We start from the raw sequence: 17795 nt of genomic DNA on the forward strand, positions 1-17795 counted from the left end.
CATCACAGTTCACTTCTAACCCCAGCCCTCAGGATGCCAAGGCAGGAAACTTGCTGTAAGCAAGACCCTCTTGGACTACACAGTGAGTCTGAGGCCAGCCTGTAAGCAAGCTAACAAGCAGTCGGGCATGTAAATTAGTAATTTTGTATATGATGAAAATGACACGTTTACACCAGGCTTGAGCTGGTCCAGAACGCGTAAGTAAATAGCATGAGCGGGTGGTAGCCCAAATAAATCGCCTTTTCTGCGCTATTGCTTCTTTTCCAAATCACATTATTTGGCCTCACACCTGCAACACCTGTGATCCAGGCACTCTGAAGGCTAAGCGATAGGACTGCCATGAGTTTGAGTTCTAGGCCAGTCTGGACCAAGCATGCTGCATTTAAAAAAAAAAAAAAAGTGCCCTCCCCACAGAAAAAAGAGAGTTGAAACTAAAAGTCCTGAAAGTACCACCCACTCATTGAAATCTTCATACAATGAGGAACAAACAGGCCAAAGTAAGAGGTTCCAACACCTATTAAAATAGTCAGGCCGTGAGCATTGTGGTGCACGCGTTTAATCCCAGCACTCAGGAGGCAGAGGCAGGCAGATGGAGCTATGTGAGTTCAAGGCTAGTTTGGTACACAAAGAGAGTTCCAGGACAGTCAGGGCTACAGGGCCGGCCACACACAGAGAAATCCTGTCTCAAAAAAAAAAAAAAAAAGAAAAAGATTTACTTACTTTTATTTTATGCACACTGTTGGTTTGCTTGCATGTATGTCTGTGGCAAGGTACCAGATTCCCCTGGAACTGGAGTTCCAGACAGTTATGAGCTGCCACATGGGTGCTGGGAATGAACTCCTGGTCCTCTGGAAGAGCAGCCATCTTAACTGCTGAGCCATCTCTCCAGGCCCTGTCTTTTTTTTTTTTTTTTTAACAGAACAAATTGAAACTGAAAATTGTAGAAAGGGTCAAGGACTGACTGTATTGAACATAAAGCTTGTATTTTGCTTTAGAGTCTTTTGTTCTCTGCAGGGGGAGAGGGGCGTCCACTGTAGCTTACAGTGGTTACAAGAATCTTTTTGGAAGGCAGGGTCGCAGATATCCCAGGATGGCCTGGAGCTTGTCATATGGCCCAAGGATGACTTTGAATTTCTGATCGCCGTGCTCCTACCTCCTGAGTGCCCGGCTTTCCTCCTCAAGCCTGGAGTACGTGGACGCTTGGCAGCACTCTGTCAACTGAGCCCACATCCACAGTCCCTTCAGTATCTCGCTATTTCCTGGAAATACCTGGCCCAGGAATCTCCCTGAGACTTATCAGAGCCTCCCTTCTCACACCTCCGTTTGCTTTTGGGTTTTTTTGTTTTGTTTTGTTTGGTTTGGTTTGGTTTGGTTTTTTTGTAGCCACAGTTTCACAAGTTGAAGCCCTCAAAACGAGTCTTCACAGTCTGCGTGTGAAGCTGGTCCCTCTGGGTCACTTGTTTTGTTGTTTGGTTTTAGTTTGGTTTTGGTTTTGACGAGACAGGGTTTCTCTGTGCAGCCCTGGTTGTTCTGGAACTCACTCTATAGACCAGGCTGGCCTCAAATTCAGAGATCCACCTGCCTCTGCCTCCCAAGTGCTGGGATTAAAGGTGTGCGCCACCATGCCTTTTTTTTTTTTTTTTTTAGTTAAAACCATAATATAGTAATGAACTCACAAACAAAAATATCACACAGCTAAACTAGGTGAACTAGGATAGCAACTCAAATAAGCACTTGCCCAGTCCCAAACTCTCTACAGCACAAAGATCTTGTATGCAATCAGAACAGCTAGTCTGAAACTGTGGAGCTTTGCCCATGATTTTAAACATTAGCTCTCAATTACCTTTTGATGCACTTAGCCATTACAAGAGACAGAGAGACAGAGAGAGAGAGAGAGAGACAGAGAGACATGAAACTAGAAAAACAATTAGCTTTTTATTCTTTATATAGCCTGCATTCCATCCTTCCCCATCACCCTCTCTCTTTTTTTTTTTAATTTAAAAATTTTTCATACAATAATTTTGATTATGTTATCCCCTCCTCCAGTTCCTGACAGGCAGAGCCCCATCTCACTACCCACCCAACTTTGTTTTTTTTTTTTCTTTTTCTTTCAAATCAAACCAAAAAAACAAAACAAAACTCCTCAAGAACTAAAAATCAAAACAAGCAAGCAAAAGACCAAGAAGAAAAGAAAAAGAAAAAGAAAAAGAAAAACAAACGAAGCAAATGAAGCAAAGTCCACAAAAACACCATTGGGCTCAGTCGTGTTGGCCAACTAGCTACGCTTGGCCGTGGGCCCTGTCCTGAAGTGTGACTGATATACTAATGACACTCCATTGGAGAAAACTGATTTTCCTTTTGTTAGAATATATCAGTTGTTGGGGCTGGAGAGATGGCTCAGAGGTTAAGAGCAATGACTGCTCTTCCAAAGGTCATGAGTTCAATTCCCAGCAACCACATGGTGGCTCACAACCATCTCTAATGAGATCTGATGCCCTCTTCTAGCCTGCAGGTGTACATGCAGGTAGAGCACTGTATGCACAATAATAAAAATAAATAAATCTTCTTTAAAAATACCAGTTGCAGATAGCTTCTTGGTTAGGGATGGGCCCCATGTCCACTTCCACATCTCAGCCAAGACCTGTTTAGCTTGAGCGTGTACAGTGCCCTGTGCCTGCTGCCTGTCTCTGTGAGTTCATATGGGCTTCAGTCCTGTTGTGTCAGGAAGGCACTGTTTCCTTGGAGACATCCACTGACTCCGGCTTTTACAATCTTTCTACTGCCCTTTCTGACTAGCCCTTGAGGGCTGGGGTTTGATGATGAAGACATCCCATTTAGTCCTGAGTGCTCCAAAGCCTCTCTCTTTGCATGCTTTCCCTGTTCGTTTCCATCTGCTGCAAGAAGCAGCTTCTCTGAGATGGGTTGACGCAGGCACGCACTGATCTATGAGTAGAGCAGCGTGTCATGAGGGGGGTCTTTTACGGTTTTTTAATTTTTGTTTTGTTTTGTGAGACAGGGTTTCTCTGTGTCGCCCTGGCTGTTCTGGACCTTGCTCTGTAGACCAAGCTGGCCTCAAACTCAAGAGATGCTTCTACCTCTGTCTCCTGAGTGCTGGGATTAAAGACGTGCCCCGCCATGCACAGCTTGGAGGGTCATTTTATTGCTCCATTTCTTTAGTAGAATAATAGTAGTAAGTTTCCCTCCCAGGCTCATGACCTAACTAGACTCTGCTTCTTGGCCACTTTAACTGTATCAGGTATGAGCTCCATCTCTTAGAATGAACTTTAAATCCCATCAGAGAGTGGGTGGTTACTCCGATAACATCTGTGCCACTATCTTGCAAGCAGGTCGCTATTGAAGGTCGTAGGGTCTGTGGCTGGGTGATCTTGATGATGACCTTTCTCCTCCAGCTGCGTGCGGAGCACATGCTAGTATTATCCATGATAGTCAACAGGGGTGAAGCCTCTACTTGGCATCAGATCATGGCTTCTCCATGTTCAATGCCATCATTTAAGTGTTGTCGTCAGCAATAGGGTCTCACCATCAGGTTGTGGAGAACAACCAATAGCTTTGACAACAGCCTGTGACGCTTAGGGGTTTCCATGAGGCCTCTTTGGCCGACACTTGTCACCTTTATAAGTGTGACATCCACATTTGCAGCTGTTACATATATATGTATACATATGGTATATATATGCATTATAGTCACATGAGGAGAACATGCTGGTTCCTTTTCTTCACACGATATTCTACATTCCAAGTTCATCTAATTTCTTACCAATTCTGTGACTATTTTTATTGTCCATATGTCAGCTGACGGACATCTTAGTTGGTTCCAGTTCCTTGCTACAGTCACTGAACAGAGCAGCAATAAGCATGGGGAGGCTAGTGCCTTTGTAGCAGGGTATGAGTCCCCTGGGTATGTGCCCAGGAGTGAAATAGCTGAGTCATACAGTAGTTCTGTTGTTTTCTTTTTAATATGCATTTATTTATTTATTCAATGTTCTGCCTGCAGGCCAGAAGAGGATACCAGATCTCATGTAGAGATGGTTGTGAGCCACCATGTGGTTGCTGGGAAATTGAACTCAGCACCTTTGAAAGAACAGCCAGTGCTCTTAACTTCCGAGCCACCTCTCCAGCCTGGTAGTTCTGTTTTTAATTGTTTGAGGACTCTCCAAACTTAATTCCACAATGACTATATTACTTTGTACTCCGACCAATAGTGAATAAAAGTTACTTTCCCTCCATATCCTCCTCAGAGCTTTTTTTTTCCCCGAGACAGGGTTTCTCTGTGTATCCCTGGCTGTTGTGGGCTCACTATGTAGACCAGGCTGGCCTCGAACTCACAGAAATTCACCTGCCTCTGCCTCCCGAGTGCTGGGATTGTCAGAGCTCTTGATGGCAGCCATGCTGACTGGGGCCAGAAGGAATCTCAGAGTGGTTTTAAATTGCATTTCCCTGATGACTAGGGATGTTGAACACCTTTTAAAATAGTTATTGTCCATTTGCATTTCTTTTGAAAACTGTCTAGTCAATTCATTGCCCATTTGTTGATTGGCAGCTTTTTTCCTGGATATTTAATTTCTGCAATTTATTATAAATTCTAGATATTAGTCCCTTGGGTTTTTTGTTTTGTTTTCTTGTTGTTTTGCTTTTTGTTTGTTTGTTTATTTGACTGCTTTTTTAGAGACAATGTCTCTATACGTAAACCAGGCTGGCCTTGAACTCATAGAGATGTGAATGGTGCAACCATGCTGAGTTTCTAGGGTTTTGGTTTTTTTTTTTGGTTTTTTGAGACAGGGTTTCTCTGTGTAGTCCTGGCTGTCCTGGAACTCCTTCTGTAGCCCAGGCTGGTCTTGAACTCAAAGATCTGGCCGCCTCTGCCTCCTGAGTACTGGGACTGGGACTAAAATGTGTGCACCACCACTCCCGAGCTGTCTTTTCTTTTCTTTCTTTTTTCTTTTGGTTTTTCAAGACAGGGTTTCTCTCTGTATCCTGGCTGTCCTGGATTCACTTTGTAGACCAGGCTGGCCTCGAACTCACAGAGATCCGCCTGCCTCTGCCTCCCGAGTGCTGTTCTATTTCTAAGTAATGGTAAATACCATGCCCTGGGTCATAGGATCTGGTTTCCTGGGTAGACACCAAAAGAGTCAGAGGATGCCGCCAGCCTGGGTAGCCTGCTTCTGGCAAGCAGGCTCCACCTCTTAAAAGCCCCACAGCTTCCTAAGAAAGCACTCACTGCCTGCTTGGACGCGCACAGTCTACTCACGAGCTGAGGAATAGCTCAGATTCAACCTCAACTGCTAATCCTGCTGTTTCTAACAGTGATGTATCTAGTTAGAGAACCCCCTGAGGTTGCTTAATGCTGCCCTACCCCAACTCTATTATCTGTTCCTCTTCTCCAACTCAGTGTCTCATGGATCTCATATGGCTGGAAAAAAAAAAAGTCTCTCCACTATCTGGAGCAAGGTCCCTGCTATACACACATGTGGCCCTGAGCTGGGAGCCTCAGCATCCATATAAAACCTGGATACATGTCTGTGACCTCAGTGCTGGTTTAAGGGGAGTTGGTGAATCCCAGAGGGTTAACTGACCAGCCCGTCTAGCTGACAGTATGAGTTCAAGGCCCAATGAAAGACGCTGTCTCAAAAGACAAGGTGGAGAGTAGTGGAGGAAGATGCTTGCCTCAACCTTTAGTTTCCATGTACACACATAGGCAAGTGCGCCTGCGGTATAACACAAATTGTACACAGGCACAGACACATACATACACACACAAAAGTCCTTCCAGAGGTCTAACCCACATCCTTCCTGCTGCTGCTCTGCCCCTCTCTCCTGGTGTACCTCCTCGGAGCTGTAGAAAGCTTTCCGAGAGAGGGCAAAGGTCAGATAGCAAGAACTCCTCCCACCGAACAGAGTCACCCACCGCTACCCCCAGCTGCCTGGCTTCCAGGGCCAGGACTACTGTTTTACCACACTTTCCATGACGTGGGTCCTTTTCACGACAAAGGCGGCGGGTACCGTGACATTTCCTGTTCCTGGGGGAAAGGAGTGAGAGGGCGATGATCAGCAGCCGAACGCTCTCTTTTGAGAGCACACACAGCTGCCTCTATGGAGTCCTGCTTGGCCCAGACATGCCCCCACGGTACGTATGAAGTCCAAGACTCCCCTACCCACTGCTGCCTTCCCGGGCTTGAGCTCCCACTGCACGGTTAAGCAGCTGACCAAAAGCCAGAGCTGTCACAGTGTCCACAGCTCCTGCTCCGTCTCTGGGGCTCCATATCTATGCATCCCTGAGGGCAGGGGACAGGATCCCGAGAGGTTGGCAGGGGACTGGAACAAGAGGGCGAAAAAAGATGGCAGGTGGGAAAGCCTAGACCAAAAGGAGGCCTGGCCTGAAGGGACCCACCTCTTTACAGAGCTTCCAGGCCATCAGAAGTCCAGCCTAGTCCAGGGGTTCCTGTCTTACTGACAACCCCTCGGTCACCATCGGTCCCTCTGCAACACTTTGGCTCCTTAGTCCTATCCCTGAGATACCCACCCACTGGGCCCCTGGTACACACTTGTGCTACTCCTATTGTTGTGACTGCTCCTGTGGGGTGGGGTGGGGTGGGGGGGTGGAGGGGAGTGGATGGGTTGGGGGGGAGGCCCTTCGGAGATGTTTAAGAGGCACTCTGAGCCTGGGGTGTAGGAGGGAGAGAAAGGTGATCCTTCTCTTGAAAACACCCCTTCACCTTCCCCCATCTCCCCCCCCCCCAACAACCTCCTTTTGTGCCAACAGGGGATCATGAAACCCCCTCCCCAACTCTCATCACCTTCCAGTCCATGAACTTGATCTCGGAGAGACGCCAGGATTTGGGTTGTGGGGGCAAGTCCAGCACACAAGCTCTGAAAGAGCCGGAGGTTCCGCTAAGCCCCAGGGACAGGCACACTGTGGTGAGTAGACACACAGAGGGGTCCACTTGCTTCATCCTGTCAAGGATGAGGGCATGCCCATGGACACAGGTCAAAAAGAGAGTCCGCAGGAATAGATGGCTGGCTGAGGACAGGAAGGAGGAAGTGGGGAGTGCCACCTTCCCATGCAAGGCTACTCACTTACCTTCAGTTTCTCTGGCCTTTGAAAAACTCAAGCCCAGGCAGCGGGTGACCAGGACATGGTGCACTAACCTCCACACATCTGGCATATGCTATGCCAGCACCTCCATTTGTCCAAAACATTCCAGATCTTACCTCAGTCCCTTTGCCTCCCAGACACCAGCTCAGTCTCCTTTACCAGTGAGGAAGCCAACCTCCCCAGACCTGGGCTTACTTCCTGAACCATCACTTACCGTCTGAGGCCAGTATGGAAGATACAGAAGGAATTTAAGTCAGTGGCCTGGGGAAGGGCTTTCTGAGCAATCTCATCCTAAAATAAATAGGGGTGCTGGTATGAGGTTTTTTGGTTTTTTTTTTTTTTTTTTTTTTAAGATTTATTTATTATGTATACAGCATTCTGCCTGCAGGCCAGAAGAGAGCACCAGATTTCGTTATAGATGGTTGTGAGCCACCATGTGGTTGCTGGGAATTGAACTCATGACCTTTGGAAGAACAGTTGGTGCTCTTAACCTCTGAGCCATCTCTCCAGCCCCTGAGGATTTTTTTTGGTTTTTCCAGACAGGGTTTCTCTGTGTAGCCTTGGCTGTCCTGGACTCACTTTGCAGACCAGGCTGGCCTTGAACTCACAGCGATCCACCTGCCTCTGCCTCCCGACCCGAGTGCCGGGATTAAAGGCGTGCGTCACCACGCCCGGCTCCTGAGGATTTTTTTTTTAAAAGGAGGCAGCTAGCGGGTCAGGAGAAGTCCTCTAATCACGGCTCTGCTTCTGCCCCTGACTTCTCTCAGGCCCAGGCCTCTGCCTCAGCCCCAGTTGCCGCCTGGGTCCTAGGGAATGCCGACAAGGAGGAAGAGGTGCCTGGGAAAGGTGACCTGTCGTTGCAGGCCGAGACCAGAGCATGGGTCCGGAAGACCCAGGCCGCCCCCACGTGGTTCCATGGCTTCATCACCAGAAGGTGAGTCACAGGGAGAGGAAACCCCCGGAAGGTACAGGGGCAGTGGGTCCTGAGTCAGTCTGGAAATCATGACGGCTGGGACCCTAGTTTCCCAGGCCTTGCACTGATGAGCAGCTCTGGCTCAGCCCATTGTGCACCTCAGTTCCTTTGTCAGGAGGCTCCCTTATCCTACGGGCTCCGGGCCTCTAGTCTGTCAGTCCCGCCATATTCCCTGTCCCCTTAATGGTGTGATTGCTGGGGATCAGAGCAGCGGACTGAGAGGGAAAGCCAGGCAGGAATGACTCGGGGGTGGGGGAGACCCCAGGTGCCAGGTGAGCACCACGAGAGACTTCTCAGAGACCGACTCTATTGAGGAGCTCATTTAATTGGGCAGAGGGGGGTCTATTTAAACCTTTGGGGAGTGGGTAGAGGTTTTTGGGGGTGAGTAGACATCATGGGAGAGGGGAAGTTTAACCTGTAACCTGGCCGGCAGGCTACATGACCACCTTAAGGGTGGCAGAGGTCAGGGACAAAGGCAGGTCTCAGGCAGGGGAGGAAGTGGTCCTCACTCCTACCACTCTCGAGATGGGATTTCTGGGGTTGGACATGACTCAATCCCACTCCTGGCCTGGACCAGCACCTCCCAGTTCCACGGTGCCTCAGCCCCACACTGGTAAATATTTTCAGCCCCTCTTCTTCTTTATCTCATCAGCTCTCTCCAGCCCTCTCTTCTTCCTTCCCACCTTTGTAGAGCCTCCATCCTCCATTTCTCAACCCTACTTCTCTTTCATTATCTCCTCAGCCCAGACTTCTAAACTCTAGCCCCGTAACTACCGTGTCTGTTGCTGCTGCCGCTACCCTCGAGGATGAAGCCCAGGGCCTTTTGAGAAAGGACTCCTGTCTCCTCACCTCCACTTAGTCCTGGCATGTTTGCTTGGGGTGGGAGTGAGGGGTCCCTTATCAGAGGAGACCGAAATGAGGTGGCAAGAGTCAGAACCCACCCCCCACTCCTCTCCCAACTCCTTCAGGGAAGCTGAGATGCTGCTGCAACCCCAGCCTAAAGGATGCTATCTGGTACGCTTCAGTGAGAGCGCTGTGGCCTTCGTGCTATCCTACAGGTGAGGATGCTAAGCAAGAGGCAGCGCCCCCCCCCACACACACACACACACAAGGAGGGCTCAGGGCTCTTCCCTCAGCTTGGGGGTGGGGGGGGAGAAATGGCGAGTCTGACTGAAAGTGACCCTTCCAGGAGCCGGGTCTGCTGCCGCCACTTCCTCCTTGCTCAGCTAAGGGATGGGCGACACGTGGTGCTGGGCGAAGACAGCGCCCACACGCAGCTTCAGGACCTACTTCAACACTACACAGAGCACCCCCTCAGCCCCTACGGGGAGATGCTCACCCAACCCCTTGCCCGCCAGGTGAGCCTTTACCCCAAAACCCCTAACTGAGGCCAGTGTGGTTGTCACCGCCACGCCAGCATCCCCACCAGATCCAGGCCATTGGCATCCGACTTTCTCATCCCAACCCATGGCTGGCCACACTTACCTACCCATACCTCTTCCAGAAAGGCGTCCTTTCGTGACCAGACCAGCCACAGGCAACACGATAAAGAGAGCAAAATTGACTGAGTCTATGGACAGGGATGAGGGGGGTGAGGTCCTGTAAATAGACCTATAGGCAAAACAGGTGGGCCTCTCTCTCATAAACTTTACTATAGTAGCAAGGACAGACCATCTAGTGATGGGATCAAGTATGGTGGCTGCTGTGGAGGATGCCCGGGCATGCAGGGTCCACTACTTAGCTTGACAGATGTTGTCAGGGAGCCCTCACCTTCAAAAGGTGCAACTCAGCCGGGCGTGGGGGCGCACGCCTTTAATCCCAGCTCGGAAACCAGGGAGGCAGAAGCAGGTGGAGCTCTGTGAGTTCCAGGCCAGCCTGGTCTACAAAGTGAGTCCAGGACATCCAAGGCTACACAGAGAAATCCTGTTTCAAAAAACAAAACAAAAACAAAAAACTCCCAAACAAACAAACAAAAACCAAATGAAAAGGTGCAGTTCCCTCAAAACGTGGAGTTTGAGGTATCAGGTAGGATGCTAGAAGCTGGGGTGTAGCTGGAGGGTACTGTCCAGTTCCGGGCCCTGGGTTCAATGCCCAGACCCACAGGACTGGATTCAGTCTGGGACAAAGGTCAGCTCGGGAACCAGGCCCAGCACAGCCAAGCTTGAGGGTCTGTTTCCTTCTAGAGCAGGAAGCTCTGGCTTAACTGGAGAGACTGAGCAAAGAAGCTGCAGCACGGTGTGGGAGTGGGAGGGGCCAAGTGAGAGTGGGAGGAGCCAGGCGAGAGTGGGGGGGGGCCAGGCGAGAGTTGGGGGGGCCAGGCGAGAGTGGGAGGGGCCAGTGGAGGGATTCCTGGGCCTGCTCGATGGCTGGCTGGGTGGGCTTAGAAATGTGAGACACTGGCAGCAGACGGAGCAGAGCTCGCGTTGGGTCTGATGTAGGAGGACGGTGAGGTGCTGAGGCTGGCTTCCCTGCTCTTTGGGCCACAGGTGAACGCACTGCCTTCTGAAGAGAAGGCGGAGAAGGACGGGGTGGACACAAGGAGAAAGAGTTCTCACTTGGGCCAGGCGTGGTGGCACAGGCCTGTAAGGCCAGCACTTGGGGATCGCTGTGAGTTTGAGGCCAGCCTGATCTACAAAGAGAGTCCAGGACAGCCAAGGCTACACAGAGAAACCCTGTCTCAAAAAAAAAACAAAAAAAAACCAACAACAACAACAAAATACACACACACACAAAGCAAGCAAGCAAGCAAACAAACAAACAAAAGCAGCAGTAACAACGAAGATTGTCATTTGGACCTAGGAGGCCTTGTGTGGACTGTAGGACCCTGAGAAAGGCCTATGGCCTTGGCCTGCAGAACAGAGCACAGGGAGTCTTCCATGAGGTTTACCCCATGCTGGTTGTTTTGAAGGTAAAGACTCCTTAAGGCTCTTATTTTGGCAACCACAAGCACAAATGAGACTGTCTTGGCCCTGTGTTCTAGACAGTTCAGTGCTAGACACGCCTGCAGCCAGAGTTCCTTTCTGCCCAGGTCCCCAGGCCTACTCAACACTTCTCCCCACTCCTCAGGCCGAGAAGCCGGCCCACAGCACACCTCTCTCCTCGTCCCTCCCTTCCTCAGGCCTAACTGCTTTTGTAGGATTACCTGTCCCTGTCCCCCCCCCCCCCCCCGCACCCCACCCCGGTCCCTCAGGCCTCCATCTTTCCCTGCAGACCACTGAGCCTGCTGGACTTTCCCTAAGGGCTGAATCAGACTCTGGAAACAAGAGGCAGGACCCAGATACCCAGCACAGCCTCCTCATGCAACAGGGGCAGGCCCAGGCCCCCGTACATAAAGAGAAAGTGGGGGCCTCCCAACAGAAGGAGGTACCGTACGGGAGGGTCAGCCTGGCGGGGAGGGGAGGGGACACGAGACAAAGGGAGAGGCCAGGAAGGAAGGGGCCTCACGGGTAGAGGCTCGGGCTGAAGTAGGCCTTCCTCCGTGGTTCTCACCCTTTCTCTCCCCTGGCCTTGCCCTCTCTCCTAGACTTCACAGGCATCCAGACCCAGGCCTCCCATCCCTGCCAAGCCTCAGCGTCCTCCTGAAGTCTATACAAGTCCTGCCTCACGACCCCGGCAGGCCCTGCCCATAACCCCCATCTACCAGGAGCCTGATGAACCCATAGCCTTCTACGCCATGGGGCGGGGTAGCCCTGGGGAAGCTCCTAGTAACATCTATGCTGAGGTGGACGGGCCTTCAGGAATGGCACCCACTGGGCACCCTGTCCTCCGGAAGTGCTGGTCCAGGCCTGTCTCAGGAGGTCAGGGAAAGAGAAGCTCAAGAAGGCCAGCAGAAAGAGGGAGCCCCTCCTGAGTAACGGGGCAAGGTGAAGGTTAGCGGGCTGAAGCAGGTTGGAGAGACTGGTCTGTGCTGCCAGAAACCGTTGGCCAGCTCCGGACCCAAGGCTGATCCGTCTGCTCTCCTGGACATTCACAGTGGTTCGGCTTTGTCAAGTCCAGCTGCCCCTATTTCAGAGAAAATTGATGGGGACAGATTTCCCTCAGCCTTCCTCCATCCCAGCCTGCCTCCCAGTCGGTCCTTCCTCCAACACATATGGTACTGCCCCAGCTGCCCCAGAGAAGAGCACCTAGGATCCCATGTGTCACTGCCAGTGGGCTCAGGGGAGGAGGCCACTGCTCTCTGTGGGCCATCCTCACACTCCCCACTGAGAGTTCCCTGTCATGTCTGAGTGTGGTGTTACTATTCAACGAGTCAGACTCCCTTGCCTGTACCTGCCTTCCTCAGCCTTCCTCAGCCTTCCTCTGTGCTGCCACTGAAGATCCTTGCTCAGCCTTCACCTGCTCAGCTCACCTGTACCCCTGTACCCCTGTACCCCTGCTTGCTACTGCCTTCTTAATCCTGTGTCTGTCCAAACTTCCCCAGGGTTCCAAAGCTATTCAAGTGTCCTTCAGCCAATAACTACTCTCAACACACACACACACACACACACACACACACACACACACACACACACACAGTGTCATCCTGCGTCCAGCTATCCAGCCAGAGGTGCGGGGTCCCTAAACATCTTCCACCCTTACTTTAGTCTCTGCGGGTCAATAATATCTGCCCTCTCCCCCATTCTGTCACAGGGAGGAATCCCTGCCATTTTCTCATCAAGACTTTTCAAACAAAACAAAACTGGCTTTTGTTGTTGTTATTTTTGAGGCAAGGTCTCACTGTGTAGCCTTGGTGTCCTAGAAGTCACTGTGATGTGGACCAGGCTGGCTCAACATTTACAGATATAGCTGCTTGTTTCAGCCTTCCAAAGAATGCTGGGACGGTGGGCGTGCGTCACCACACCTGGCTCTAATTGTGCCCTCAAAACTTAGTGGTCTCCTGTAGCCCAGGCTGCCTTCCCCTACCTTCCTTCCCCTTACCCCTTGAGGCATACCTTTTCTAGACTGGTGCTTGAGAATAGAGAGCATGCCCCCCCCCACTCTCCCCCCGCCTCCCCACGTACCTTGGGAGGATAGCTTGGGACATTTTGTGACCAGAGACCTTCACACATACTTGAGTCCTTAGGAAAGGCAGGTGGAATAGACTACAGGTGAGCAAAGCTCCTTCATCTACCGCTCCGAGGGCAAGGAGGTGTCAGCCCGCATGCCAACTCTAATCCATTGGTCTCGGCTGCCTAGAGCGTGGCATTGGAAAGGATATTAAGGTCACATCTAAGCTCAGCAGAAAAGAGCGCCGTGACTGATGAGTGATGTCTGCTGTGGGTGCAGGAGGGAGGGTGCGCAGCTTTCCTTTTGCACTTATCAATTAAGTCCAATTCCCTCATTATGCAAATAATGAAACGAAGCCAGAGAGGGAGAATGTCTGGGCCAAGGTCAAGGATTAAAACCCCTCTTCAGTGTTCTCTGTCCGTATCCTGAGTCCTCTCCTCCACAAGCGCTGGGAGAGATTGCCTCGGCTAAGAAAGCCAGGTTGCGGGACAGGCGTGGTAGCACACACCTTTAATCCCAGCACTTGGGAGGCAGAGACAGGTGGATTGCTGTGAGTTCGAGGCCAGCCTGGTCTACAAAGCAAGTCCAGGACAGCCAAGGCTAACAAAGAGAGACCTTATCTCAAAAAGAAAAAAAGAAAGAAAGAAAGTTCTGCACTGGGGCCTCTCTGCACCCCGGCTTCCCCTTATCCCCTTAACAAGTCTGTCTTTCTACTCCAAAGCAGCCTGGAGGTCAGAGGAGCAAATGTGGGGTCTGCTTTCTCCTAGTAACACACATACCGGCTCCCATCTGAGAGCCGCCAAGAACCAGTGCAAAGAACTGTGTGACCCAGGGAAGCCAGCCCTCCTCCTATGGCTTGCTTTTTCCTCCTGAAGAAACTGGACTCTGGGCAGCCTCGGCCCTCAGAGCCTTTGCATCTGGGCCCCGGTCCAATGATGCTGTTTGTCTGAGGGATGGTTTGGTGGGAACAGATGTTAGAAGTTGTTTGGTGGTTCTTGTCTGCCTAATACATCATCACCAATGACCTCCCTCTGCAGGAACCCAAGTCCTCCCAGCTCCCACACTCACCCCCCCCCTCCCTCCCTCCCTCCCCCCCTTCTACTATGGTTCATGGGGTCCAGGGGTTCAAAGATACTTTGGCAAAGTTATTGATCTTATAGCTGGAAGTTGATAAACATAGGATAAGGACTTGGCTCCCTTTGCCAAGTGCTTGTCCCTCAGCCAGAGTGGGCTGAAGGGGCAACCAAGGGGCACAGGAGCAGGTGCCCATAGAGAGAAGGGGCAAGGATTCGGGACTCGGAAGAAGAGTGCCTTAGGAGCTTGTGAACCCTCAGCGGCTGTGGGCTCCTAACTCAGCCCCTTGACTCTCCGGGGACTTCCTTACCTCCTGGGCTTAAGCCTTCGTCTCACACAAGAGCCCATTCCTTTCCCTGCCAGATGCTATGGAATCAGATCCCTGGAACCAGAGGAGAGGCTGAAAGCACAAGAAAAGGTCTCTCGAGAGACTTGGGTAGTCACAGTATAGGTTCCAGGCAGGCAGGAGACTGAAGCAGGAAGTGAGAAAGCAAAGAACTTCCCTAGACTTCCGGACAGGGTACAGTGGTTGGGGATGCCTCCTTAGGGCGGTCTACTGTTGCACAGTGCAGCCTTTGGCCTTAGACCAAAGGAGGCCCCAGAGACAAAGTGGGACTGGGGCCTCACCTGCATAGACTGCATAGTCTCACAAACAGCTTTGGCTAGCACGGCTATTGGAGCCAGCAGGAGCTTTGGAGAGCCTTTGTGACACATAAAGAGTGTGGGGTCACAAAAGGAGGTGACCTGACTTTGTCATCCTAGCCCAGTCTTGATGCTAAAGCTTCCCCACCCCCCACCCCCCACCCCCACCCCAAACAGAAGGATAAGGTTCCTGCCCTGCCAGAACTCGAAGAGGTAGCCCAGCCCGGTAGGTGAAAAACTGGAGTGGGTATAACTCAGAAGTAAGGCACTTGCTTTGTTCCCACCAGGCGCTGGGCTCGGTCCCCAGAGCATACGGAAATAAAGTTCAAGGTGGTGATCCTCCCTGCCCTGCCACACCTTGCTGGCTTCTTGGCCTATGGCTGCAGTGAGGCCTAAAAATGGGGAGGTGAATCACCTCAAGAGGAAAAGGGAGCTGGACCACTGAGGGAGCAGGCTCCTCCCCTCCCCAGCCACACATGGGAGTGCGTGGAGGTGTACTTTTAAAATCCATTTTTATTTTGGTTCTTTGTATCTCTTTCTCTCCTCTCCACCCCAGACCCTTCCAACACGCAACACCAGGTAGGAGAGGAAGGTTGGGGGGGAGGGGCATAGTTCTCCCTAGCTACTTCCTGCTGTTTAGGGTTGTAGGGTTCGTTATGGCAACACCAATCTCTGTCTCAGGATATCCCTGGCAACCAGGAGCAGCAGGGGTGGGGAGCACCCCCATTCTTCTTTCTCGGAGCACCCCAATACTCTCTGGGCTCTGGCATGGATTTATTCCCTCTTCAGAGTTCCCTCCTCGGAATTAAACTAACCTCAGCTGGCAAATACCCCGCCCTTCTCAGAGCCGCTCAAGGCAAACAGTCTGCTGCTGTGGACGATCCATCCCCATGTCCCACACCTGGGGTTAAAATGAAAACATATTTACATAACATAACTGAGAAACCAAACCTTCCATAACAGGTGGGGGACTAGCTCAGTCTTCCCTGGCCACTCCATCCGTGCCAACCAGGGTTGTCAACTGGGCAGAATCTAAAATCACCCGAGAGGGAAGCCTCCAGGCACACCCGTGCTGTGGGGCTAGTATCTGGATTAAGGCTTGCTTCGGAGAGTGTCTGTGAGGGACTACTGTTAATTAATGCGGGAAGATGCACCTTAATTATGGGTGGAACTAATTTTGGGGGCGGAGGGTCCTGGGCTATGTACGTGGAGAAAGGAAGCTAAGCATTCACTGTTGTTTCCTAGAAAGACAGACGAAATCAACTGCTTCACGCTCCCGTTGTCTTCACTTCCTGCCATGACACGCTTCAAGTGTGAGCCCGAACAAACCCTTTCTCCCATCTGATGCTTTTGTCAGAATAGTTTATCACAGCAACAGGAAAAGAAACTAAGATAGCATCCGCTCTGCCCGTCCTGGGCACTCTGGCCCAGCCTGCTGTCACATCTGCCAACAGTCAGTCCCCAGATGGCAAGCCAAGCTATGAGTGCAGGCTGAGACGGTTGTCCTCCAGACCCAGCCTTTGACCATAGTGACCGGCTGTCATGACTGCCGGTTCCCTGCTCCCTCAGCGAATGCAGTAGATGTTTTCAGTACAGTCAGATGGGGCTGTCTCGGGGTGGGGGTGGGGGTGACTGGAAAGCGGCAGTCCCTCGGCAGACACATTCAAAAAGGGCTGTGGAGCCGAGCATGGTGGCGCACGCCTTTAATCCCAGCACTCGGGAGGCAGAGACAGGCGGATCGCTGTGAGTTTGAGGCCAGCCTGGTCTACAAAGGGAGTCCAGGACAGCCAAGGCTACACAGAGAAACCTTGTCTCGAAAAACCAAAAAAAAAAAAAGGGGGGTGAGGGGCTGTGGGCTGGTCATCCTTAACTACCTCTATATAATGACCCCCCTGAAAGCGACTGAAAACCAAAATCCAGACACTTTCCTGGGCCCGTGCTATGTCAGCCAACAGCAGGGAGCTGCCCCCCCGGGAGGCTGAAACCCCCATCACAGCCAAGTTCTCCATCTTTCTGCAGTTTTGAGTCAGATCTTCAAACTCCTCAGCCTCCTCCATTCCTGTCCTGGTCAGTGTGAGTGTACACCCGTATCTTTAAGGATTTTGAGGCTGAGCCTCACTCTGACACCCAAGCTGGCCTGGAACCCAGAAACCTTGTGTCTCTGCCTTCCAAGGGCTAGGGTGCAGTGTGCAACACCGTGCCTAAGGACCCATCCGTGGTCAAGCCTTTTTCCCTTTCTATCCCTTGACTGTTGCAGTTGGGACAGTTTAGGCAAGTGTCATGCCTACTGTCTTCTCTCTCTCTCCTGTTTGTCAGAGTCCAGGCCTATTTTCTTTTCCCCTTTTCTTGGCTCCCACCCCCGTGTCACCCAAGGTGGCCTGGAAACCAGAGATCCACCTGCCTCTGCCTCCCAAAGAGTCCTGGGATTAGACTGTGGCACCATACCTGGCCTACTTTTTGGATTTTGAGACAGTCTCAAAGTCTAGGCCTCAAATTCATGGGAAGCCTACCTTCACCTTCCACGTGCAGAACTACCACACACGTCAGCATTTCTCTTGGTGACTAGGAAATTCCAACCACTAAATAAATGTCACCTTTGGTAGGATTAGAGAGTGGTTTTGAAAAAAAATGTGGCTGGGAGCTGGTGAGCTGGCTCAGCAGATAAGAGCACTTGCTTTTGGGGTTTGGTTCCCAGTGCCCACACATGATAGATGACAAATCCCCACTTCCAGAGGATTTTATTTATTTATTATTTATACAGTGTTCTGTCCTCATGTGTGCCTACGCTCTAGAAGAGGGCACACCAGATCTCATTATAGATGGTTGTGAGCCACCATGTGGTTGCTGGGAATTGAACTCAGGACCGCTGGAAGAACAGCCAGTGCTCTTAACCTCTGAGCCACCTCTCCAATCCCTATAGGAGATCTTGATGTCCTATTCTGACTTCCATGGGTACCAGGCATGCATATGGTGCACCTTACATACACACAAGTGCATAAGGTAAGA

The 17795-nt window shown here is 51.2% G+C and overlaps 1 protein-coding gene across 1 annotated transcript; it reads left to right on the forward strand.

The window, feature by feature from the left end:
• The first annotated feature begins 6014 nt into the window (after positions 1 to 6014).
• On the forward strand, positions 6015 to 12765 carry SH2D2A (SH2 domain containing 2A). The gene is made up of 7 exons (XM_084769714.1): positions 6015 to 6145; positions 6782 to 6936; positions 7882 to 8048; positions 9056 to 9145; positions 9277 to 9445; positions 11298 to 11450; positions 11611 to 12765. The coding sequence occupies exons 1-7, from the start codon at positions 6112 to 6114 to the stop codon at positions 11935 to 11937; spliced, it is 1095 nt and encodes a 364-aa protein (XP_084625840.1). The 5' UTR covers positions 6015 to 6111; the 3' UTR covers positions 11938 to 12765.
• Positions 12766 to 17795: the final 5030 nt, after the last annotated feature.

This window comes from Acomys minous, assembly GCF_964271855.1.
Source record: "Acomys minous genome assembly, chromosome: 19".
NCBI lineage: Eukaryota > Metazoa > Chordata > Mammalia > Rodentia > Muridae > Acomys > Acomys minous.